At 55.3% G+C, this 23,438-nt stretch overlaps 9 protein-coding genes across 9 annotated transcripts; 5 read left to right on the forward strand and 4 right to left on the reverse strand.

Moving 5' to 3' along the window:
• Nucleotides 1-753: 753 nt before the first annotated feature.
• On the reverse strand, nt 754-2,289 carry F5Z01DRAFT_659562 (uncharacterized protein). The gene has a single exon (XM_046263782.1). The coding sequence runs from the start codon at nt 1,814-1,816 to the stop codon at nt 773-775; it is 1,044 nt and encodes a 347-aa protein (XP_046116753.1). The 5' UTR covers nt 1,817-2,289; the 3' UTR covers nt 754-772.
• A 425-nt stretch (nt 2,290-2,714) lies between these two features.
• F5Z01DRAFT_726196 (general substrate transporter) lies at nt 2,715-4,388 on the forward strand (the record flags this gene model as incomplete). Its single annotated transcript, XM_046266653.1, has 3 exons — nt 2,715-4,036; nt 4,086-4,154; nt 4,211-4,388. 3 exons carry the CDS (start codon nt 2,715-2,717, stop codon nt 4,386-4,388), a joined length of 1,569 nt encoding a protein of 522 aa, XP_046116754.1.
• Nucleotides 4,117-6,805, reverse strand: F5Z01DRAFT_689496 (PhoD-like phosphatase-domain-containing protein; the record flags this gene model as incomplete). The annotated part of the gene is made up of 9 exons (XM_046266080.1): nt 4,117-4,733; nt 4,784-5,126; nt 5,182-5,381; nt 5,435-5,547; nt 5,598-5,739; nt 5,792-5,861; nt 5,917-6,092; nt 6,143-6,302; nt 6,344-6,805. 9 exons carry the CDS (start codon nt 6,803-6,805, stop codon nt 4,519-4,521), a joined length of 1,881 nt encoding a protein of 626 aa, XP_046116755.1. The 3' UTR covers nt 4,117-4,518.
• Nucleotides 6,806-8,045: 1,240 nt separating this feature from the next.
• Nucleotides 8,046-11,800, forward strand: F5Z01DRAFT_659568 (uncharacterized protein). The gene has a single exon (XM_046263783.1). The coding sequence runs from the start codon at nt 8,335-8,337 to the stop codon at nt 11,773-11,775; it is 3,441 nt and encodes a 1,146-aa protein (XP_046116756.1). The 5' UTR covers nt 8,046-8,334; the 3' UTR covers nt 11,776-11,800.
• Nucleotides 11,801-11,845: 45 nt separating this feature from the next.
• Nucleotides 11,846-12,427, reverse strand: F5Z01DRAFT_637998 (uncharacterized protein; the record flags this gene model as incomplete). Its single annotated transcript, XM_046262326.1, has 1 exon — nt 11,846-12,427. One exon carries the CDS (start codon nt 12,425-12,427, stop codon nt 11,846-11,848), a length of 582 nt encoding a protein of 193 aa, XP_046116757.1.
• A 2,273-nt stretch (nt 12,428-14,700) lies between these two features.
• On the forward strand, nt 14,701-16,690 carry F5Z01DRAFT_637999 (uncharacterized protein; the record flags this gene model as incomplete). Its single annotated transcript, XM_046262327.1, has 2 exons — nt 14,701-15,237; nt 15,284-16,690. The coding sequence occupies 2 exons, from the start codon at nt 14,701-14,703 to the stop codon at nt 16,688-16,690; spliced, it is 1,944 nt and encodes a 647-aa protein (XP_046116758.1).
• Nucleotides 16,691-16,856: 166 nt separating this feature from the next.
• Nucleotides 16,857-19,329, reverse strand: F5Z01DRAFT_659574 (mitochondrial ATPase expression-domain-containing protein). The gene has a single exon (XM_046263784.1). The coding sequence runs from the start codon at nt 19,079-19,081 to the stop codon at nt 16,886-16,888; it is 2,196 nt and encodes a 731-aa protein (XP_046116759.1). The 5' UTR covers nt 19,082-19,329; the 3' UTR covers nt 16,857-16,885.
• A 127-nt stretch (nt 19,330-19,456) lies between these two features.
• F5Z01DRAFT_675639 (uncharacterized protein) lies at nt 19,457-19,897 on the forward strand (the record flags this gene model as incomplete). Its single annotated transcript, XM_046265169.1, has 4 exons — nt 19,457-19,579; nt 19,630-19,719; nt 19,772-19,808; nt 19,857-19,897. 4 exons carry the CDS (start codon nt 19,457-19,459, stop codon nt 19,895-19,897), a joined length of 291 nt encoding a protein of 96 aa, XP_046116760.1.
• A 361-nt stretch (nt 19,898-20,258) lies between these two features.
• On the forward strand, nt 20,259-22,891 carry F5Z01DRAFT_187562 (GTP-binding protein 1). Its single transcript, XM_046257984.1, has 5 exons — nt 20,259-20,752; nt 20,799-21,342; nt 21,399-21,587; nt 21,644-22,441; nt 22,499-22,891. Exons 1-5 carry the CDS (start codon nt 20,699-20,701, stop codon nt 22,828-22,830), a joined length of 1,917 nt encoding a protein of 638 aa, XP_046116761.1. The 5' UTR covers nt 20,259-20,698; the 3' UTR covers nt 22,831-22,891.
• Nucleotides 22,892-23,438: the final 547 nt, after the last annotated feature.

Genomic DNA, 23,438 nt, shown 5'->3' on the forward strand with positions numbered 1-23,438 from the left:
CATCGAAGAAATGCGCGAAAGTCTGAATTCCGTATTAGGACTTTTCAGAAAAATGGAAACAGAGTAAGAGCCCCTGTCACTTGTCGCCATTTAAGATCACAACTAACATGAGTACAATCGTTTAGGCAGTCTAAACTCTTGAATGACATGCACCAGGACCTCCAAAAGGTCCTGAGTGATAATAAGGCGATGGACGAGAAAATCAAGAGGATGGATCGAGAGGCAGCCGAAGCGAAGAAAGCTTCGGCAGATGCTGACCGGGAAATCGATGCTCGCTTCCGAGACATGGAATCCAAGGCTTGCCGCTGCAAAGCTAACCCCCCCGTTACCGAGAGGACCGAGCGCAAGGACAGCAAGCCAGCCACCGGGGAGCAGTCTCCAAGGCCCCCCTGGCGCTTCTAATAATCGTGTGCCCAAGATCTATGATCAGAACCTGAGGACGACTTGCTTGGTGTGGCGAGTCCTTCGCCAGGGGCCACGAGGGGACGAGCAGGGTTATTGTGCGTGTAGCCGAGTGTGATGAGCCGACGAGGGTGCTGGAGGTGAGCAAGAGATCAGAAACGTCGCCCAAGAAGGGGGAAAGTCCGACTGTCGCGCAAAAGAATACGACGACAAACTGTTTTGCGAAGAAGTTGGGGGGGAGGTCTGGACTTGTATACACACATGGAACGATTTCTGATCACGACCGAGTGAATTTCGGAAGATTCATGAGAGCAGATTTACAGTTTTCTTTCAGCAAATACTAAATACATCACGCTGCTGCTGGCTGAAATCACTTCTTGTTGACCGGCGTGAGGGGCTCGCCCTTGTAGCCACCATTATCGCCAACAACCTCCATAATGTTCTTCATGGCGTTCAGCTCAAAGTTGATCCGTGTCGTGATGGCCGCGCCTCCATTATGGCACGTCAGCACCACATTGTCCATCTCGGCCAGCACCTTGGACACCTGCGGCTCGTGGTAGTGCACGTCCAGACCAGCACCGGAGATCTTGCCACTCTGCAGCGCCTCAATCAGCGCATCCTCATTGACGACCTGGCCCCGCGCCGTGTTGATGATCCGCGCGCCGTCCTTCATGGCGGCAAAGGCCTCCTTGTTCATGAGATCTTGTGTGTGCGCGTTCAGAGGCGTGTGCAAGCTGACGCAGTCCGCCACCCCGAGCAAACTGAAGAGCGTGTCGTGGTACGTGACGCCCAGACTCTTCTCCGTCGCCTCATCAGCACGCACAACGTCGTAGTAGTGAATCTCCATGCCGAGGGCATCGCGCGCCTTCTGCGCCAGTTTCTTGCTAATGTTGCCCAAGCCCACGATACCCAGGATGTGGCCCCGGGGATTGTACGAGATGCTGCCCACCAGCTTGTGCATGGCGTGGAACTGGTCCGGGTCGCACGTGCGCGCGGCCTTTTGCGAGCGCCACCAGTTACGAAAGACGGAGAGGACCATGAACAGGGCCGTGTCTGAGACGGCCTCGTCGGAGGCGCCCGCGCCGTTGGCGTACCAGATGCCGCGCTTGGCGAGGGCCTCTGTGTCCGCCCAGTTGAAGCCCGCACCGGCCGAGGCGAAGATGCGACAGGACGCCGGAAGCAGGGGGATCAGCTCATCGTCCCACTGGCCCATCTCGCCGCCTGTCTGGAAATGCGGCCTGTAAATGGCAGCAAAGTCGCCATACTTTTTATCCTTGAGAGCCTTGATGAACGAGGCTCGATCCGGCTCCTCATTGGCGACGACGTTGAAGCGCTTGGTGAACTCATTGTTGAAGTAATCGTGGTTGTATTTAATGTCCTCGCCTACGCGCAGGACGATGGGCTTCTGTGCCATCTTGAACTGGGCAGCAGGGCAAAAGGGGACGGTATGACTTGACCTGACGATTGAGGCTCAAAGAGATGCCACATACATGTACACAAAAGGGGTCAGCTGGCATTTACCGTATGCTTCCAGACCTCAACTCCAATCTGCGCCGAGAGCCGAGACGAGATAGCCGATGCGTGAGGGGAATCCTGGAATCCTGGAATCCTGCGGCGAGAAGTCCGACGGCTCTGCGTTTTCCTCGTGGTTGCGTAAGAGCATAAATGTCCAGAATGGGAATCCTTTGAGTGTCCGGCCTGTTCGTATCGATTATTGCCTCTAGGTCAGGTCTTTATGCTTTGTATTGAGTCAATCGGTCAGGCGTCGTCGTGAGTCCCCAACGGCAGACCACAATCACCACATGCAGCAAACATCAAACATGAAATGGCGTCCGCCATCCTGGTCCAAATGATGGGATTTCAGAGAGCCAAGCCATCGCATGATGGATACGGCGCTATCAGCCAAGCAAGCTACGCATCTGGCAGGATTCAGACTAGTAGATCAAGCGCCAGGGTCCCAGGACACATCAAGGTCGCCAAAACGCTTGAATCGGCCTGGAGCCCGAAACACCCCCCTCGGCGGCCAGCACCCCGAGACTCGAGAGACAACGAAAGCTGCTTTGCTTGGAAATCCCGATTATTCTTGCCCCGGATTCTCCAGCTTCCCCAGTCGTCTCTCCGCATGCACTGTGGCAGGCCCACCACGTGTGGGCAGCACGATTCCAGATGTGTAGTAAACATATAAGACTTCGGGGCCCAAGTCAAACGCTTCTTGTTGGAATGTGACCTGTCCCCATCTATCACTTTGTACAGGACGGCCCGGCATCATGGGTCGAATCACGGATGCCCTCAAGCCCACGGCGGCCAAGCAGATGCACTTTGCAAGCCTCAAGAACAACACGCACGAGACGTGGTACAAGGATGCCGGCCTACGAAAGAACGTCTGGCATTGTGTCGGCTTCTACTTTGCCGTCTTTTACCTTGGTTTCGATGCGTCCCTGATGAACGGTCTGCAAGCCATCCCCCAGTGGCAGGAGTACTTCAACCATCCCTCGGGGAACATCCTTGGCCTCATCTCGGCCAGTCTGTTTTTGCCTGCCATCATCACACCCTTCGCTGCGTCTTGGATCAACGGTCGATGGGGTCGCAAGTGGTGCCTGGCCATTGGCTCGACCCTCCTCATCCTCGGTGCGTTCCTAAACGCCTTCGCCAAGGACCTGGGCACCTTTATCGGTGGCCGTGTCATCATCGGTGCCGCCGGCCCCTTTGGAAAGATCACGGGCATCGCGCTGCTCCAGGAACTCGCCCACCCCCGTCTCCGTCCCTACGTAGCCACCGCCTACTACAGCAACTACTACGTCGGCCAGATCGCCGCCGCCTGGTTCTGCTACGGTACCCTCTCCTGGGCGCCTACAGAGTGGCGGTGGCGCGCGCCCTGTCTGTTCCAGGCGTTCGCACCACTTGTCGTGCTAGTCCACCTCCTCTTCGTCCCCGAGAGCCCTCGATGGCTCATCGACCACGATCGCTCCGAGCAGGCCCTCAAGGTGCTAGCCGATGAGCATGCCAACGGCGACCAGGACGACGAGCTCGTCAGGTACGAATACGACGAGATCTGCCGCGCCCTCCAGTTCGAGAAGGAAAACAACAATGCCAAATACACTGATTTCCTCAAGACACCCGGCAACAGGCGACGTCTGCTCGTGCTCGTCACCATGGGCACTGGCTCGAACTGGGTCGGCAACGGGATCATTGCCTACTACCTCAGTCCCGCCCTAAAGCTCGTCGGCATCACCGACGCGGGCACGATTGCCGGCATCAACGGCGGCTTGGCCGTCTGGTCCCTATTCTGGGCGTACGCTGGTGCCATGAGCGCCGAGCGCGTCGGGCGTCGCACTCTGTGGATCACGGGCACCGCGGGCATGTGTTGCGCGTACGTTGCTATCACGGGCCTCAGCGGTGCCTTTGCCACGAATCCCTCGCACAGCCTGGGTATCGCGGTGATTCCCATGATGTACATCTTCAAGATCTTTTATTGCATCAGCTGGTCACCGCTGCCGTTTGCTTATGGCGCTGAGATTCTGCCATATAACTTGCGTCTCAAGGGTCTCAGTATCGAGCTGAGTGTTCAGAGCGTGGCCCTGGCCTTCAACCAATGGGTCAACCCCGTGGCACTCCAGGCCATTGCTTGGAAATAGTGAGTTGTCACTGTCTACCTGGAGAGATTCAACGCTGACATATGCTAGCTACATCGTCTACATTGGCGTCATTGCAATGTACCTCGTGCTCATCCTGTTCTTCTTCCCCGAGACTCGGTACGTATCGAATCACAAAGAGATCCTCTTCAGGGCTTTGCTTACAGATTATGCAGGGGCATGTCCATTGAGGAAGTCTCAGTCCTCTTCGATACGGGACGCAAGGGAGATCCCGACGCCGTGGCTCGCCAGTTCCAACACGGTGGCTCTGATAAGGAGCGCGCGTTGGCGGAGGACATTGATGACCCTGAAAAAGAAGCACAAACCGCCACTGTCACCCGGGTTGAGAAGTAATTATACCCTATTATGGGATGCCTCCGGCATGTGGTAGAGTCAATCTTTGAACTGCAAATTGACATAAGTTGGGCTCTTTCATCGTTTGAATGATACCAATGTTTCCCTTGTAGTCCACCCACCTAATCGGTCACTTGATGAACATCTGGTCGAAACCAATGACCTCCCACTCATCGGTCTCCGTGTTCAGGGTCAAGTTGGTATGCTTGACATTGCCAAACCTCAGCGCGCCCGACTCTGCCTCCCCCCCTGCGACGGGGCGCTCGAGGTGGTTCTCGTTCGCCACAACGGTAAAGTTGGCGAGGGGAATGTCCCACGGGTTGCGCGTAGCAACAGAAGGCGAGCCTGGAATCGTCAGTCTCTCACGTTCATGTAGACAGGTCCGCCGAACTCACCGTAGAATTGCGCCGTGAGCTTCTCCGGGGCCACCTTGAGGTGGAAGTAGCCGCGGTAGTAGCCCTCCTGCCACATCAACTCGTCGTTTCGCTCAATCATCGCACGGGCGTAGTCCCCAGCTTTGGGCTCAATGGGGCCCGATTGACCGCTGGAGGTGACGGCTGTCCCGGCGAATTCGACACCCACAGCACCTTGGCCGGTCTCCATGTCATACTCCTTCTCCTCGAGCCAGACGAGGTCAGAGACCCAATTCTGGTGGCTGTCGCCTGCGAGGAAGATGTTGTTGCCGATATTGTTGTCGTACAAGTGCTTGAGAGTTCTGTTGCGGTTGGCAATGTACCCCTATGTGTCCTGCTGTCAACAATGAGCACTCAAAGGATGATGCGTGGCTACTTACATTCCAATTGTCCCCGCTGAGGGAGCCCTCGTCGTCTTTGAGAATCCGAGAAATGATGATCTGGTTTCCGACGAGCCGCCAAGTGGCCCCTCGCTCAGCCGATGTCGACAACGAGTTGTAGAACCAATTCTCCTGGCGAGCCCCCATCAAAGTGCGGCTGGGGTCATCCCGGATGAGGTCGATGTAGTCGTCATTCCACCCTGCCTTGTCAGTTCACTGGCGAGCAATTGTGAGTCTATGAACGGTGTCGTACCCAGAGATGTGATTGAGCGATCATAAACGCGGGTGTCGAGAATGATGAGGTCAAGGAGCTTGCCCATCTGGAACGAGCGCCAAATCCGAAGGCCATCATCCAGGTCCGTTTGACTTTGTTCTGTCAGCTCCATAATAAGCAAATGTGGGCAAGGTATACTGACCGTATGGGCATCCATTCAAAGTACGCGCGGACAGCGTTGACCTTGCGTGTGTCGACACTGATCTCCGGACCATCATTCAAGAATGAGTCTTCGGTGTTGTTCAACCCGCTTGTTCCATCGCGATACACGTTGTTTGCGACCTCTGCACTTGTTTAGCAACGCCCTCACGCAACCCTCGGGTCGATCTGGCTTACCGTGATCATCCCAGGTAGTGATCCAAGCATAGTCCCGCGCCAGCAACTGCAGGTCTGGGTCAGTGCGATACTGGGCATTCATTAGAGTGACACGCCGTGGGACTGAATTCGGAGACCGGACATACCTGGCCGTGCCGCGCACGATAGTCGTACAAGGTGAAGATATCGTTGGAAGGGATTGATACACGTTCGGTCGCGTCATCCTCAGCAGCATACTCGTAGATGTAGTCACCCAGGTGCAGCACCCAGTCATGCTCATCCTTGCGGGCTGCGTTTCCGTAGGCATTGAAGTAGCCATTGGCTATTTTCGTCAGTTACTGGCGGTCACCAAGTCGCAGACACCAAGCTTACGAAAGTTGCTGCAAGAGAAGACAGCAAAACTGAGGGATGAGACATCATCATCGGCGGTGGGTGCAGTCTTCGTCCGGCCAACTGGACTCTTCACGTCCGAGTTGCAGACGTTGAACTGGTAGTTATACTCCGTCAGGGGCTCAAGGCCCTGGGCCTCCACCTGCTCATGTGTCAATAACTTTTCCCCGACGATGACACCACTTGACCTGCCTTGACTGTAAAGTCAATATCAGATGTAGTGTGAGTGACTCCCTGCGACACAATCTGCTGGGTCTCGTTCTTCTTGCCCAGATAGACCTTCCACTCGACGCAGATTGGGTTAGGATCGGCCTCAACAAACTGTTCAGTCTCATGGCTCCAGAGTGGCGCCGTGCCCTCCACGGGTGCAGTGCTGTCTTCTGACTTGTTGCTGGGTGCCACTCTGGTCCAGAGGATCACGCTCTCCGGCCACGGGTCACCAGACGCCACGCCGTGGGTAAAGTTGAGCTCTGACGGCTCGTAGGCCACGTTGTCGCGTTTCCACGACCTGCGCTCAACAATGTTGGTGTCGATGCCCAGGCGCGCGTGTCGCCTTGAGGGGGAGGCATAGTTCAGATTGCCTGAGAAACTCGCAGCTGTGGACCCGAGAAGGGCCGCCACGGCATAGATGATCTTGTACTGCATTTTTGTGATGTCTGTCAGTCAGATCTTTACGTACCAAGTAGCGTAGGCCGCCATGGTATTCATATGTTTGAGATGCGCTGGTAGCACAGGTCTCTATTCCACAAGCACCGATATCCGCATCCAGTAGAAGGACATCTTCGCAGCACGTTGCTGTTTGATCCAAGGTCGTATTGACGTAGAACACATCATCGACAGCCATCGCTGATCGCGACCTGCTCCTGGTAGATACAGGCTTCGAGTCCATCATTTTGCCTGTCTAGATGTAGGAGATGCAGGTGATCGGCAGGTGCTAGGTGAACGTGCTGGCAAGCCATCGAATGCATTGGCCAGTCGAGCTTCAGTCGTTTGCAAGCAGCTTCTGGAGCCAGCTACGCGAAGCTTGGCCCTCGATGCCGTTCAAGCTTGAACACAACCTTGGGTCCCCGCGTGCCGCGTGGGGTTTTATTACCCGGATTTCGCCAGGTACTTAGGTTTGGTCGTGCATTTGCTAGGGATCTTCTGCCGGTTTGCTGCAACGGGATGAATATCAACGTTATGTATGAGTTGATTCGAGCACGTGCGCGGGGTGGAAGCGACAGATGGGCGAGCAGGATGTTGCATTGCTGATCGTGCACCCCTTTGGGTGGTGGGAGACAGGGCGTTGGCGATTGCCCATGGAGGGAAATTGGACTCAAAGTGGGTCTTGGTCAATAAGAGTCCAGTCAATACTTATTCTCTTTGCTTGAAGACTCTGAGAAGTGCTTGCGTATTTTTGGGGTCTATCATGACTGGAAGCAAGGGACATGGGAAGAGGTTGTAGTTGATGGTAAGGAATGGCGGGTAGTGGATGTTCGACCAAGCTCTAATAAATTGTTCATGCTATCAAACCCTTAGCCAACATTTTGCCAACACACCCGTCAGTATTGACTGACGTGACAAAATCAGATGAGTGTACAGGCTATATAGATCCTCGCCATTTTTAACAAGTATCACGCATCCGAAGGTCACGATTGCGACCATGAAGTAGATGTATAGGGTAGTCCCAAGGGGACACATCAATTTACATCCGCCAGCCTAGCATGTGACCCTGTTCACAACATCAATATCCAATGCTTTTGACAAAGATATTAAAATTCAACACTCCGAAAACAATTTATTTCAGACGCAATATATCGCGCCTACAAAGACAGTTGAATCGCGTGCAAGGCGTGATTGCGACTCACGTGAGGAACGCCTCTTCAGACCCCTGACGTAGGGCGCCTTCGAACTAGGGAAGGCGCGTTGCTCTCTGGCCCGACGCGTCTAAAGTGGGCTTTACGCGGTTGGCGTGTCGCTCCTCCAGAGTTGCTTGCAGTGATCTTTTTCAGTACAATCGTCCTTCACAACGCACACGCACCGAATTCTCCGACACATCAATCAGCTTTCTACTAGTAGTGAACGAACAGAACGAAACGAGTCGCCAAACTTCCACGCCAACCGCCTTTCCACGAATGGTTGATTAAACCACAGCCGCTCCACGACAGCGAGCTCGGCTGGCGAGCCCGTTGGGCATGGCTCAGGTTGCAACCATGGTTCAAGGCGAATCCGCTGAGAAGAAAGTTCACCCTTTCTTCTCTCGGAACCTCGAGCCACCGTCGACTCCTCCACCTGGCTACGCAGCAGCTGAAACGACTGGGCAGCCAGGGCTCGAAGACGAAGATGTCAGCAAGAAGCGCAAGACCGAAGACGCAGACGAGGTCCGAGATGAATCAACCGCGAAGATGCCAAAGAGAAAGAGAGGCAGACCCAGGCGCAGTGACCCCATCACCAAGCACCTGGTGCAGCCTCAACAAACACCCGAATCAGCGCCTCTGCCAGCGGAGCGATTGGGACAGACCGAGCAACAGCCACAGGAAACCGCTCCTCCGACTTCAGAGAAGGCCACACAAGCTGCGATGAATGAGACCGTCGGGAAGAAGGTTCTGAAATTCAACCCTTTGACTGGTACTCTAGGGTCACCGCCAAAACCCAAGTGCACTAGCCCACCTTCACGAATCGTTACTGTCAGATACGGGAAAAACGCAGAAGATAGAGCCGAGCTCGGAGAGAAGATCAGCGCCATACTGAGTACGACGCAGCAGTCTCCGGAATCATCATCGAAGCGAACACGGCGAAGAAAACCCAACAAGGCGGCAGACACGAACATGGCAAACATGTCTGAACCCAGCATCGACTCTGGAGCTAAGAAGTCAACCGCGAAGAACACACACCCTTTCTTTTCCGGGAAAAATAAGGAGGCTATAAAGCCGCCAGTAGCTAGACAGCCTGTCGAAGCACCCAAGCCAGAACCCCCTAAGCGACAGACCATATCCATGGCCACGCCAGTATCCCCACGAAAACAACGACTCCCGTTCCCTTCGGATCACAGTCGACCACCGGCATTTGGTTCCGCAAGGCCAGCTGCAACAAAGGTGCCAGGGGCCAAGCATCCTGCATGGCCGGCCCGAGATACGACACATGTGAGAGGGGACCAGGACTTATCGGCCCAAGGGTGGCATCACAATATCTCCTTACCTGAACGCAAGTTCAAAGGCCAGGCAGTCGCAATCTCCACAGACGAGTCGGTTCTTTGTGATACTCTGCGGAGGTTGAACCTGGAGGATGCGAAACGGACAGCTTCCTTCGTTGACAACCATTCCAGCACTCCACCCCGTGAGCTGCGGTTGCCTGTGCAACATTTTGAGAGTGGTCGACAACTTCAAAAGCGGATTCTGCCTGAGCTCCGCTGGCTCACTTCCACAACTGCTTCAGCTGATATGGACCTTGACGAGCTTGGTGACGGACCACATGTGAAGTCCCACCCGATTGTCACGCGTCTTTATGCAGAGCTGGCCGTGAGCCTTTGTGCCTATGATCGATCCACATGCGAAGGCAGTTCGTGGACACAGAAGTACGCGCCAAGCAGTGCGGCCGAAGTGCTCCAGGCCGGCAAGGAGGCCTTCTACCTGAAAGAATGGCTAGAAGGTCTTCGAGTTCAAGCTGTCGAGACGGGAAGCAATGACGGTGGGAAAGTCCAGCCAAAGGGAGAAAGACCTCTCAAAAAGCGCCGGAAGAATAAGCTGGACGGCTTCATCGTTGATAGCGATGATGAGGAGGACGACCTCGATGAGGTGTCGGACGGCGAACCAGACTGGACGACATCAGGTTCTGGCCGTCCCAAAACCGTCATGCGACGAGTCAAAAAGGACCAAGGCCGTTTGAACAACGCAATGGTGATCAGTGGCCCGCATGGGTGTGGCAAAACGGCAAGTGTCTATGCTGTTGCCAAAGAACTTGGGTACGAGATTTTCGAGATCAACTCAAGTACCCGTCGCAGTGGCAAGGACATTCTGGAAAGGGTGGGCGACATGACTAAGAACCACCTAGTCCATCACCAACAAGACACCGGAGCAGAGGATGAGGATGTAGAGGATCAGGTGGCCAAGGACCTCAAGTCAGGGAAGCAGGGCACGATGACGGCCTTCTTCAAAGCCAAGCCAGACGTGAAGACTGCCAAGCCCAGGAAAGCGGTGAAAGAGAACGAACAAGGGCCAAAACCCGGTTCAAAATCGCAGAAACAGTCCCTCATCTTGGTGGAGGAAGCGGATATTCTCTATGAGGAGGACAAGCAGTTCTGGCAAACCCTGATGAGCCTCATGGTGCAGTCGAAGCGGCCTTTTGTGATGACTTGCAATGACGAGAGTGTCATACCACTGCAGAGCCTGGCTTTGCACGGTATCTTGAGGTTCAGTATGCCACCTACGGAGCTTGCTGTCGATGTGTTGCTGCTGATAGCTGCGAACGAGGGCCATGCCCTCAAGAGACAAGCTGTCGAGCATCTGTACATGTCGCGAAAATACGACTTGCGAGCTACGATCACAGAGCTCAATTATTGGTGCCAGATTGGCATTGGCGACCGTCGTGGAGGCTTCGACTGGTTCTACCAGCGTTGGCCAAAGGGGATCGATGTTGACGAGCATGGTGATAAGGTGCGCGTGATCAGCGAGAATACATACATGGACGCTATGGGGTGGTTGGCTCGGGATGTCCTGGCCACTCCTGGTCGTGCCTTGTTGAAAGAGGAAGAAACTCTGCAGCAGTGCTGGGACTCGTGGCACTTCGCAGCCGGGGACTGGCATGAGGCCAATGGCTCAGACCCCAGCGTCTTTGATCTGCCTTCAAAAGACCTGGACGCCTTTGGCAACTTTATCGATGCGTTGAGCGCGGTGGACGTTTCCTCCACGGCCTTTGGTAGCGCTGCCCTCGACGGGAGCATCGACCCTGGCTTGCCGGCGATGCCCGACAAGGTCAAGGAGGATTTCATCATCGGCCGTCAGCTCATCGAGGCCGACACAGTGACGGATTACACACTCTTGAACGACGGCTTCGCAACCACGCAGAAGTCCCTAGCTCGCCAGGTGCTCTATCGCCACATTGCCAGCAGAGCACCAAATGAAGCAGAGGCATTGCGCCCGCTAGATGAGACGGGCGCCACCCTGGCGCTTAAGAGATTCTTTTCGACAGTTTGCAACGACCTCACACGTCTCGACCTGGCCTATGCCTTCGATCCCATCGCTGCGTCGGACGCCCATACAGCCATTTCGCATCTCGACCCATCTGTCTTTGACAGAACAACGCACCTCATTGTGCTCGACATTGCACCATGGGTCCGCAACATCGTTGCGTACGACGATGCACTGATGCAGGAGCGCAAGAAGTTGAGCAGTCTGCTTTCAGAGGGTGGCCAGTCCAAGCGCATGCGCAACACGAGGGCCGCCTACTCGGCACTCGAGGGCGGCGATCGAAAGTCCACCCGTCGTGAGAAGTACTTTCAAGGCTCTCTCAATACCTTGTTGGTCCTCAAGACCGGCTCGGACTCGTGGACTCGGGCGGCCACAGAGGAGGTTTCACACGCTGAGGCAGAGGCCGCGACACCGTCGAGCCCAACGTCGATGGATGTAGATGAGGAATAAACCAAGCATAGTAATGAAAGCGATGTATTTTGATATTTCTCCTGCATAGCGATGCGGAACGCACGTATGATCAATCCCACTTTGGCCATCCCTCTTCCACTGTGGTACGAGGCTCATCCGGTCCAGCTTCTTCCCCGTTCCAGCGGTAATATCTACGCACTTGATACGCGCCGTTTCTGGTCTGGCCTTGAATTGGCGTCCCCTTGTCGTCTCGGTTTGGACCGTTGCCACTCGTCTTTGGCACGCCTCTTTGCCTCTGCTGCCGGCGACGCTCCTCTTCCTCTTCATCCTCCTCCTCCCATGTGACTTCGGGCCCCGTCCATCCCGACCCAAGGGGTCTCTGATCTATAATATACAGTGTCTCTCCCTTGTCTCCAGGATGCTGAGGCGGATAGTGTATGTAGCTCCTTTGTTCGCGATACGGCCTGTCCTGCAAGGGGGGTACTCTTGGTCGAGCAGGGCTTGCCGTCCTTGAAGGACGTGAACGTTGGTAGCGATGAGAAGAAGAGTTGTAGTCAAACCTTGAGCGACGGCGGGAGGAGGACTTCTTCTCGGGAGGGAGATTTTTGGCGATGAGGGCTCCCAGGGCTATTGTTGAGCAGAGGGTGAGCAGCGTCTGTGGCCCATCGTGATTATTTTGCTTTGCAGGCATTTTAAACCCCTGGAATTGTGGTTCCAATGCGTTTCTCAGGTTTCAACAATAGCTCTGACGGTATAGTCTACTTTCATGGCATGCAATGTGTGTAGCGGTGAGTTCCACGATGATTCTATTTGATCTTGCTTATCGTTAGCGACAACCCCGCTCTGTGTTCCTCGAATGTGCACTCGTGCCCAAGCTTATGCCACTTGGCATGTGCGCTGTGCTCTGACCGGTTGCTGTTATGGCGGGCGTACGCTGCTTGTTACACGGCTGCGAGACCGGCTCCTGATACACTGCGGCCTTGCGAGAAGCCGGTGAGCCAGCAGCCTCTTCGGTGAAGGCACCATGATCTATATTCTTCAAGCGTCAAGTGCAACTGCATTTTCCGGTAAGCTAAACAACCATGCAAGGCCGTTGTGCATCATGAGTTTGCTGCTTTTGTGGCTTGGTCGACAGCCAGCTTGGAAGCTTCACAGTAGCATGCTGACCGTCCATGGCAGTGTAGATCTCAAAACGACCATACGAACCATATATACTTGCGTCCGAAGGGATCGTCTCGAAAAGCTTGGATGTTTCTGCGATTCGACGTGTGTGTTGTGGACTCCCCGTCCATTGGGTATTCCAAGCCCACCCATTCAATGGGTAACGCCCCAGACGAACCAGGGACAGGTACGTACTTAAGAAGCTGAGAATAGAGGAAACATCCCCCGGCCAAGAAACATGGCCCCGGACGTATCTTCGAAGATCGCGGTTCAAGTAACATGGCACTCGAAGCGGACGCCGATGCCGGCACGTTGGTGGTGGTGATTGGACCACCAGGCGTCTCGTGAGCATAAGCCAAGGGTACGCCCGGCTATGCCGTGCAACACATGCTGCCTAGTTTGAATGGTTCGCACATGGCGACCTTTAGGCTTTGCATGGTCTGATCATTCCTCGACGATGCTCTGGCGCAAGACAGCACAACACCACACCACCCTTCCAAACTCCAAGGCTCCCTGAGAGGCTCCTGCATATCGGGCCAATGCTACGACAACAATTCAGCCATGGCTTCGACAGGAGTGTGTCTGGAGTTTCCTCAGGTGAACGTATATCTGTGTCGAGATTCCAGACTCGTGCCGCGTAAACTTCAACTGGGCATTGCTGCGAGTGTGTTGCATCGCGCTATTGTTGATCGAAGTGATGGTTCCTTCGGACCTTCATGATCGAGACCTCAGCCCCGCGGCAGGGTCCGATGAGCTGCTGCGGGTAGCGGCTTTAGCTTACTGTAGTGGGGCGCGACATGAGACCGCGAACCAAACCAGCAACTGGGAGCTGCTCATCAGTTTGCTCAGGCCGTCTTCTTTCTCGTTGCGAGTTGCGACGGGAGCTTCACCACAGCGGCTAAGCAAGGGGTTCCTTGTGTGACGTCGGTGCGTAGGGCTGACCTTGTCGTGGGTGCCTTGATCCCCGGGTGTAGGGCACCATGTAGATTGACAAGTGACGACGATTGCGATCCTCAAGGAACTGAAAAGATGGTGGTGCGAAGGGACGCTGGAGCGGGTGGCGCAATGATTACTTACAGTAGGGTATCCAGTGGGTAAGGTTCCAGGCCCCAGCTAGTTCGATGAATGAGTATCAGAGCCAATGAGAAGCAGCTATCTTACAAAAAGGTGGGCTCGTCCGGGATAGAATCGCACTTCGAACAAGGGCCGCACCTTCCACGCGGGATTGACAACCAATGATGATGTCACACTGACCCTTCACGAGACCCTTGCGCAGCCCTCTTCGTCAGTCTGGCGAACAGGCAGAACTTCTCCAACATCATCGCCCTATCACCTCGACGCACTGCCAGCCAAGGTCAATGACTGGGCCACCCAAACTTTTGCGACGTGTGTCTGGGGCTCATGTATCCGTATCGTAGCTAATGACAGGGCTTTTCTCAGCATTCCCAGACGTCACGCCCTCCTCCTCCCTGAGATCGATTATAGAGGAACCGTTCGTGTCAACTGCTGGGCGCCCAGATCCAGATTTCCACTCCTCTACTTCTAGTTGCTCGGCGCCCTCGTATATTGGCCGTATTTGACAAAATCTTCATAGCCGGCCACGTACCCTGCCGTACTGCCGACACTAGCCAAGGCAGGCGCTGACTCCTTCATACCTGGTCCTCTCATCATCATATCCTGCTGACCCATACACACTCTCAAACTTACCAACTACATCACACAACCGCATCTTCGAGCCCGACTTTGATAGGTGACTGACGAAGAGCGCTGTACAATACTTGATATACCACACAACCACCCGTGATGAGTGGCGGACTCTCAGTCGAGCAGCACATCGATGCAGTCGACGCCTTTGCGCGGACCCTGTTTGTGCGCGCGCGCGATTCGCCATCCGTCTCCGACGCTGTTCGCCAGCTGCATACCGCTTTGCGCCACCTTCGCGTCGAAGCATCAGACCCTGACTCTCTCCTCGGCTCAGGCACATGGGATCACCAGATCAATGCGCTGATCGACGACTGCGGCGCTGCACTTCGCCAGCTGGAGGGTGCGTTGGATGATGGTCGCCGAGGTGACCAGCTGGCTGGACGCGTTCGTCGCCTAAGGGACCGAGTCGATGATTTCCTTGACGGAGTGCAACTGCAGAGTCGGACAGCCATCGCCCCCGTGAAATGCGACCCGTCTGGCCTGGAGACCATCAAGGACAAGGTCGACACCGTTGCTGAGCGAGTCTTTTCTCGACGAAGAAGTAGCTTTGGTAATGACGAGGACCAATTATGGCGCGAATTCAAGTCAGAACTGGAAAAGGAAGGCTTCTCGTCCGAAGTACTCAAGAAGAACAAGGTACGCATCACTTCACTCATCGTTGAACCTCTGCTGACGCCGGCAGGTCGTTCTGCGTGCCTACATTCGGGAGCTGGACGCTATGAGTTCACAGATTGGCGGGCCTCGCCCTACTGTCCGTGGCCTACTTAAATACGAGGCTGAAGCTGTTCCCCCCAACGAGAAGTATCCTGCCGTCGAGAACGAGAAGTTTCCCACCGGCATGAAGCTCGCCCGGCGGATGCCAGCCGACGAGCCACCACCGCCGCTACCACCCAAGGAGCCTATTGCTGAACTGCAGTGCTCGCAGCCGCGTACCTCCACGTCATCGGACGACTCGCATCACGCGGACTCCGCCGACAGTACCGCTCTCATCTCCACCAAGGATCTCGTCGCCATGGACGGTCTCAACTCCGGCTTGGCTGGCATGCATCTATCCGCACAATCGCAGGCAGCAAGCCCCTACGGCGCCTCGCCCGCCAACAGCACCCATCGCTATCTCCCTGCCCCTTATGCTGGTACTCTTGGTGCACCTCGACAGGGCGTCGCCGAGCTGCAGGGGTCGCCCTCATCCGCCGTCCTTGGTTCATCGCCGCACCCGCCGCCAAACTATGGCACCAGCCCGCGCTCCGCGCCCACGTTCCGCTTGGCTCCGGACCCGTATGGCAATGAAATACCCATGGATGCCCAGTGGACACGGATCAATCGTGGTCGCGTCAGTCCTGAGGTGCTCGAACGGGCCGGCGTGCGATATGAGGCTCGTCCGACCTACGTTGCCGTTCTCGGGCGGCTCACTCGGGAGCAGATTGAGGACTTTGCCAGGCAGAGTGCCGATGTTCGTCGCGCGCGCCAGCTGCGCCAACCCTCGTCACCCAAGAAGTACCGTGACAGGCAGGACTCGAAGAGCAGCAGGGATGAGGAAGACGAGGAAACTGATCTCTGGGACTCGAGCGACTCCACGGACATTGACGATGACAAGACGTCAGTCAGGGGCACCAGGTCCTACCCCTACATCGTCAACCCCCCGGAGAAGGAGAAGGGGTCCCCCTCTGCGACTGTGCAGCCCAAGTCGATTCTGAAGAACAAGAATGAACACCACGTGCGATTCGGCCCCGACCCGTACGAGGTCGAATCCAAATCGCCACGGTCATTGAAGGATAGCCGAGACCGAGATCGCGATCGTGAGAGAAGGAGAAGATACTCGGACGATCGGTACCACGGCGACAAGCCCTCGAAGAGGTATTACGACGACAGGGATCGCGAGTACTCTGGCCGCAGGTCGCAGCGGAGCAGGAGGGACGAGCCAAGAAGCAGAGATGACCATCGACACCGGGACCATCGCGACGACAGGGATGAGTACCGAGACCGCCACTCCAAGAAGAAGGCATGGGGCGAGGCTCTCGGTGCTGTTGGGATTGGTGGTGCGGCAGTGAGCCTGCTGAGTGTACTGGCAGAGGCCGCTTCCAATGTTTGATCCAGCTGGACCTGGGGACTTGTTTGTATTCCTCATGTGGCCATTTTTCATGATTATGATTGATGATGACGGGTATGTGCTGTATGGATATATATATGTACAGAGGCCTAGCTTGTAGGATGGATGGATGGTCTAGATACCCAATGACGAATTTCTTTGCGTTCCTGTACCCGCTCTATTCGTACCATGTGTGATTTATAGTATCAGCTGCGAGGCGATGCTGTTCCACCACTGTCGCCCTTCTCGGGACAATCCATGCTCAGGTCGATAAGGCGGTGGCTTGCCAGTCTCGGACATGCTCCTCTGGCTGGGCGCTCGTTCTGAGTGCAGCACTGCCATCCTCGGGTTCATGGGCCATATGAAATCAGGATTCTCGTGTAATACCCCCGTCGTCTCGTCTCTGATCTGCCGAGTTTGACCAAGCTCATCGGTGGACTTGGGGTGGACATGCGCGGCCGCTTGCTTGGTCATCAAGGTATGCCTCAGCGCAGGTTTGTAAAGTCTTTCTCCGCCGATATCATGGATCACGACGTGTCCGCTCCTTGTCCGATACTTGAGGTTGCGCGGGAAAAAGGCCGCAAACTCATAAAGGATATTGGGGATCTCCACCGTCATCATGGCTCCGTGCCGGTGCTCACGACGATTGCTGGCCTGTTTGATAATCCTGTCCAAGAGAAAGCCTATGCGGTTATGGACGTAATCTTTGTCTGCTTCGCATTGCCTCCTGAGCTGAGTAGCCTTGGATATAGTGGTGCCGTTCTCGAGGGCCGGGTTGACAACGGCGTCACGCAGCATAATCTCATCAAGCATGGCAGTCTCGAGATCTTCCGATACCTTGCGGTAGTAGTCCATGGCTTCCTGTCTGACCATTTGCAGGGCCCGAGTGACCTCTTGGCTGTTGATGTAGCTGCGGATGCGCAGATCGAGATCCTCAAAGGAGGGTTGGACGTTGTATGGCTCCGAGGTCATAATGTCGAATACAGCCCCGACATCTTTGGCTTCGACTCTCTGGGTGTCTTTGCCAAACATCATAACGCGGCCTTTCTGGTTCGCAGCGTTTGCAGTAGTGTGTGTCCAGTTCAGCAAATTGGACCACACCTCAGCGGTGATGGGTATGCTGTACCGCCGCGAGAAGAAGTCGATGAGCTGCATGCCCAGCGGTATCTCGGACATTGTGCCGAAAGATTCAACCAAAGCGTTGAGAAGACGACCTGTTGGCCATCTGGGGTCGTCCCGTTGCAATTCCTTGCCACCAGAGATCTCGTGGGTACTTTGATCGACTCTCACGCCGTATTCTTTACGGAGAACCGTCTCCAGGACGGCTTGCATGTCGCTTGACTTGGCGAATCCAATCAGGCAGGCACAAATCAGCTCTTCGTCCATGTCGTTTGGATACGCCCTTGAACGATTGTAATGGGCCCAGAATGATCGGTGGTCGTCGGTCTCCATGCCACCTCCAGATTCCAAGGTAGCGCCAGGGCGACGGAGATAGCGTCTGTTGTCCTCGTCCGGCTGGTCCCGCCGTCTGTTCCAAGGGGAGATCTGCAGAGCATTCATGGACATGCGGATGCGGTCAATGACCCTGACTGTGCTCTTCTCCTCTGCGCGTACATGTGAATGGCGGATCAGTTGCCGTGGCTCCATGAGCACGCGGGACCGGTCAAAAGAGTAATACGCCGGTTCCATCATGAAGCGCGTCTTTACGAATTCCGTCCAGGTCTTTGTAGTTCGCTGTGGCGCCAGCCCTGCCTCAAACATCGCGCCAAATGTGGCATGGGCCATGCGCAGCTCGCCGCCAGCTCCCACACAGCGCATGAAAACGACAAAGTCCTCTGGTCGGAGAGTGATGCTGTGCACGCGACACTGTTCCAAGATGGTGGCCATGCCTTCCATGACTTGGCGACTGTGGACCCGGACCCCGAAATCATCGACAAATCTCGCCGCATCAGAGTTTCGTGCCAGACCCTGGGATATACTGACGCCCCGCATCAAGTCATGCTCAGGATGAGCAATTGGGTCCATGTTCCGCAAGATATCCGACAATGTCGACCGCGGCATGCTCATCAAGCTGTGCAGCGCAGCATCGTGCGCTTGGTCATCCTGGTCCCCAAGCGCCCTTGTCCATTGAAGGAACGCGAAGCTGATGACGGCGACATCGCGTTTTCGAATCGCCGTGAGCAATGTCTCGAGAAGAGGATCCGGGGAAGGAGAGAATTGACTCGCGTGTAGGGTCGAGGTCGAAGGAGGGTCCGCAATCGAGGCCAAATGGCGCCGTCGCTCCCCTGCCCCATTTCTGCTCCATCGCCAGTGCGGGTCCCGGCGGGCTTGCAATGTGGACAGTTCGCGAGGGCAGAGCGAGGAGCTCAACCGCAAAGCTCGTCGGCGCAGCATTGTGTCGGCAGAGTCATCGGCGACGAGGGCAAAGCAGAATGGCTGAGGAGGGAATGACAGCTCGGTGAGAATGGTTGCGTGTGGTTGCGGGTGGCACAGGCACAGTAACCCCCCAAAGGGTCGTATGCACGGGCGGGTCGCCTGGAGTGGGGAGCAGGATATGGGGTAATGAACTGCTTAAGCGCATAAGATGAGACAGCTCGATAGATGCATATGTGCTTGTGAAACAGCTCTTCGTGGTCCGAGGTTTTCCCGCCTGCTGGAGTCGCGGGCATTTTCGCATCACGTCAATCATCAGCGCTCAGCGTTTCACGTGCCAGATCGACCGAAAGTAACATTCACTCCTTCAGACTCAACCAAACTCACTTCGGAACCATGGCAGACGTCGGTGGTGATGACAACCATGTCTCAGAGCCTCTCGACTTGGTGCGACTTTTGCTGAACGAGGTTGTGTTCGTCAAGTTGAGGGGTGACAGGGAGCTCAAGGGAAAACTACATGTGAGTGAGAGACACGCTGTGAGCGACTCTTCAGTTCTGACCCGCGACAGGCGTATGACAGCCATTGCAACTTGGTGCTTGGCGAGGTGGAAGAGACCATCTACGCAGTGGACGATGACGAGGATGATGACGAGATCAAGGTGAGCGCCATCCTGCCTCCGGCCCCATGTATCGCCGCTAATCTCATTGTAGACCGTGAGCCGGAAATCAGAGATGCTTTTTGTGAGAGGTACGCTACGTTGTTCACTGCGTATACACGATGACTGACTAGGACCAGGCGACAGTGTGGTCATGATCTCGCCGGGCGTGCCATTCTGAAAGGGTGCACGACAGCTCTGAAGTTGAGGCAATTCAGGCAGGAAAACATCGCTCAAACCACAGTGGACGAGAGCTATAGGAATTATCTGCCAAACGATCATCCCCAAGCGTGTAGTCTGGGGGCCCTTGCGACGCATCCAGCATTGGGGTACCTTGCCAGACCGGGAACTGCCTAATGGGGCTCATGTCTTGGGTTGAGACCGAGAGTCTTCCTGATGAGGGGCATCGCGCCCATTATGGTGTGGCATAGTGAGCTAGCTACGACACATACTTCATGAAGTTTCCAACGAATGCGAATAGAATATGCCCAAGTCGTTCGAATCACCAGTGTCCCACTCGCACGGCAATCGATCGGGGAGGTATCCGAAATCACATCTACGGGTGTCAGGACGGTGACTTCAGAATTGGAACCACGTTTGATGGACCACACCGTGGAACAGCTGCGAGCAATATGCGTCTAACCGATCTCGCTAACTGGCTCGTGCACTCAACCATCTGCACCTTCCGTCTTGGCGTCCGCCTATCGATAAGCTTCCCGGCTCCTCCCCCATGACGCTCGTTGACTTCACCCCACCACGATTCGCCGCCGAACAGACTCATTCTATGACTCCTCCCCATCGTGGTCAGCCTCACCTGATTTCTGCGGAAAGCCCAATTGAGTCAGTCAATTACAGCTCATGCCAGTATTTCAATACGCTGTCTGCATGAATTAGAGGGCACTCTGTAGATCCCATCGTCTCGTGTAGCGCAACCCAATGATCACCCGAATACCACCGTATACGTCAACCCAAAGCCGCCACCATGTCAAATAAGGAGAAATACCAGCCCAAAGATAGCAAGCGGAAAGGAGAGACTGTGAGTACGGTGCGTACATGAACTTGAGCAGTTTCTAAGAGTTCAGGCTTTGAGCGCATTCGCGGAATATGTCGAAGAGCAGCAGAGCATCCGCTACCCTACCAAGGGTCCCACGAAGGCTTCAGCCGGTACCGCGCATGACGCCGAAGACCCCGAACATCACGAAGAACTCGACGAGCTTTTCGAGACCCTCGACCTGGAGGATTCCGCGCCGCGGATTCCCTTAAAACAGCTCCTCCTCGCGACCGATGACGCATCAATACAGAAGCTCGAAAAGGTCGTTGTCGAAAGATTAGAAGAAGGCTTCGGCGAGGCTGTATTCGAGCTTGGGTTCGAGGATAGTGGAGAGTCTATGGATTTAACGACCGCAGAGTGGAACGTGGCGTACAACAGACTGGACGAAACAGCGCATCGAATACGGGCGAATTGTCAATTGCTGATGACGAAACACGTTGGCGGGGACGTTGAGGCACCGAGCGTGGCCGAGAATCCCGGCAAGACCAAGGGTTGCAGCGGAAAGGTTCTTGTTCGTCAACAGCCAGGGGTCATTGAGGATGTAATTGAGACGCGGATAGCCGTTGTCGGCAACGGTAAGACTGCGCCTTGGACAAATATCTCTGTAGGAGTCGAGACTAACCTTTCCCAGTCGATGCCGGCAAAAGCTCCATGCTGGGTGTCCTTGTAAAGGGCGACCTTGACGATGGTCGCGGAAAGGCGCGGGTGAACCTCTTCCGACACAAGCATGAGATCGAATCAGGGAGAACGAGCTCCGTGGGTATGGAGATTATGGGCTTTGACAGCAAAGGCAATATCATTACGAGTGATATCCCTGGTCGTGAGTGTAATGCGATTTGCATTTCTGTCCTAGCTGCTGACATATCCGCTGCAAAGGCAAGCTTTCATGGGAAGAAATCGGCAAGCGAAGCGCCAAAGTCATCACCTTTACCGACTTGGCCGGTCACGAAAAGTACCTTCGGACGACAGTATTTGGCCTGTTGTCAAGCAGCCCAAACTACTGTCTTCTCATGGTGGCAGCGAACAACGGTCTTGTAGGTATGAGCAAGGAACATCTCGGTATCGCCCTGGCTCTAAACGTACCGGTCATGGTCGTTGTGACCAAGATCGATATCTGTCCGCCCAACATTCTCGAGGAGACAATCAGCCAGATCAACAAGATTATGAAGTCCCCAGGCGCACGGAAGATCCCCACATTCATAAAGAACAGGGAGGAGTGCATCAACACAGCCACGCAGTTTGTCAGCCAGAGGATCTGCCCCGTGTTCCTCGTCTCCAACGTGACAGGCGAGAACCTGGATCTGGTCCGCACCTTTCTCAATATCCTGCCGCATCACGGTCGATACAACTCAGACGCCCCCTTTGAGTTCCAAGTCAACGACGTCTTCTCGGTGCCTTTCACGGGAACGGTGGTGTCAGGGATCGTGCGATCTGGTGTCGCGCATGAAGGCGATAACATCCTCATCGGCCCGGACTCGCTCGGCACCTTCCTGACTACCGCCATTCGCTCCATCGAGCGCAAGAGGATACGTGTTCCTGCCGTGTCCGCGGGTCAGTCCGCCTCCTTTGCGCTGAAGCGCGTCAAACGCAAGGAGGTCAGGAAGGGCATGGTCGTTCTGCCCAAGACAGAGGGCCAGCCTGCCCCCAAAGTGCACCGCGAATTTATAGCAGAAGGTCAGTCTCCGTCTCATCTCCCATTTCTTTGGTATCACTATGCTCATACGGTGGCAGTCTTGATCTTGTCCCACGCCACGACCATCAAGACTCGTTATCAGGCCATGCTTCACGTGGGACCCGTCCAACAGACGTGTGCCATCATCGACATTGATCGCGAACTCATCCGCACCGGCGACCGGGCCACCGTGGCTTTCCGATTCGTGCAAAGACCAGAGTACCTCGTGCCTGGTGACCGGCTACTCTTCCGCGAAGGCAGGACAAAAGGGCTAGGAATCGTGAAGCAGGTTGGGTATGACCCTTCGAAACCCTTAAGGGGGAAGCCCGGTGAGACAGGAGGCGGGGGAGAACCGTCAGGTGGAGGGAGGGCCGTCGAGGTAGGAGCATGATGATTTCCGGGTGTAATGTTAGGCAGTCTTCTCAGCATCGGACGAGCATTTGGGTTGGTATATTGATTGAATGCATGTATATCTTTGAGCGGCTTTTGCTCGTTCTCCCTGTCTATCCTCGCTACCTGAATAATACTACCCGCAGGTGAAATTCCACAACGCAGTCACTGTTGTTGACTACTTCACACCCTCCGAGCACTTGCTTACATGGAAGTCCTAGCGCCGCAGCATCCGCACTACGCGTCGTTCGCAAGCTAGGCCTAACCGAGTGCCTAGGCTTGGTCTGGGCCTGGATCACCACCCCCTCGGCCCAGGTCCCAATGTCATGGGACCAAGCCTCCGGGGCGTGAGGAGGCGTCCGGCTCCGTGTCCGCGCCCTCCGTGGTGGCTGCTTGGCGTCAGGCCATGTGGTCTCCGCCGTGCGAATAAGGTTTACGTACATGACCGCGCGTCTTGATGCTCCAAAGTCAAAACTGCGGCACGAAAGGTGCACGGGAAGCATTGCGCACGAGACACATGCAGGAATTTGACTTTGGGAGCCAGTCAGTCGCAGCCGGGTGCCAACAAGCCACCTCGGGAAGGGGGGCGATGCATTCTATATACGAATT

Source organism: Emericellopsis atlantica, assembly GCF_019669845.1.
Source record: "Emericellopsis atlantica unplaced genomic scaffold F5Z01scaffold_19, whole genome shotgun sequence".
Taxonomy (NCBI): Eukaryota; Fungi; Ascomycota; class Sordariomycetes; order Hypocreales; family Bionectriaceae; genus Emericellopsis; species Emericellopsis atlantica.

Bases quoted from the DNA above. Each gene is read 5' to 3' on its own strand.
- F5Z01DRAFT_659562 (XM_046263782.1), bottom strand. From the start codon at position 1,816: ATGGCACAGAAGCCCATCGTCCTGCGCGTAGGCGAGGACATTAAATAC.
- F5Z01DRAFT_659568 (XM_046263783.1), top strand. From the start codon at position 8,335: ATGGCTCAGGTTGCAACCATGGTTCAAGGCGAATCCGCTGAGAAGAAA.
- F5Z01DRAFT_659574 (XM_046263784.1), bottom strand. From the start codon at position 19,081: ATGCTGCGCCGACGAGCTTTGCGGTTGAGCTCCTCGCTCTGCCCTCGC.
- F5Z01DRAFT_187562 (XM_046257984.1), top strand. From the start codon at position 20,699: ATGTCAAATAAGGAGAAATACCAGCCCAAAGATAGCAAGCGGAAAGGA. The intron at 21,343-21,398 runs GTAAGACTGCGC...AACCTTTCCCAG, and splicing joins GATAGCCGTTGTCGGCAACG to TCGATGCCGGCAAAAGCTCC. The intron at 21,588-21,643 runs GTGAGTGTAATG...TCCGCTGCAAAG, and splicing joins TACGAGTGATATCCCTGGTC to GCAAGCTTTCATGGGAAGAA.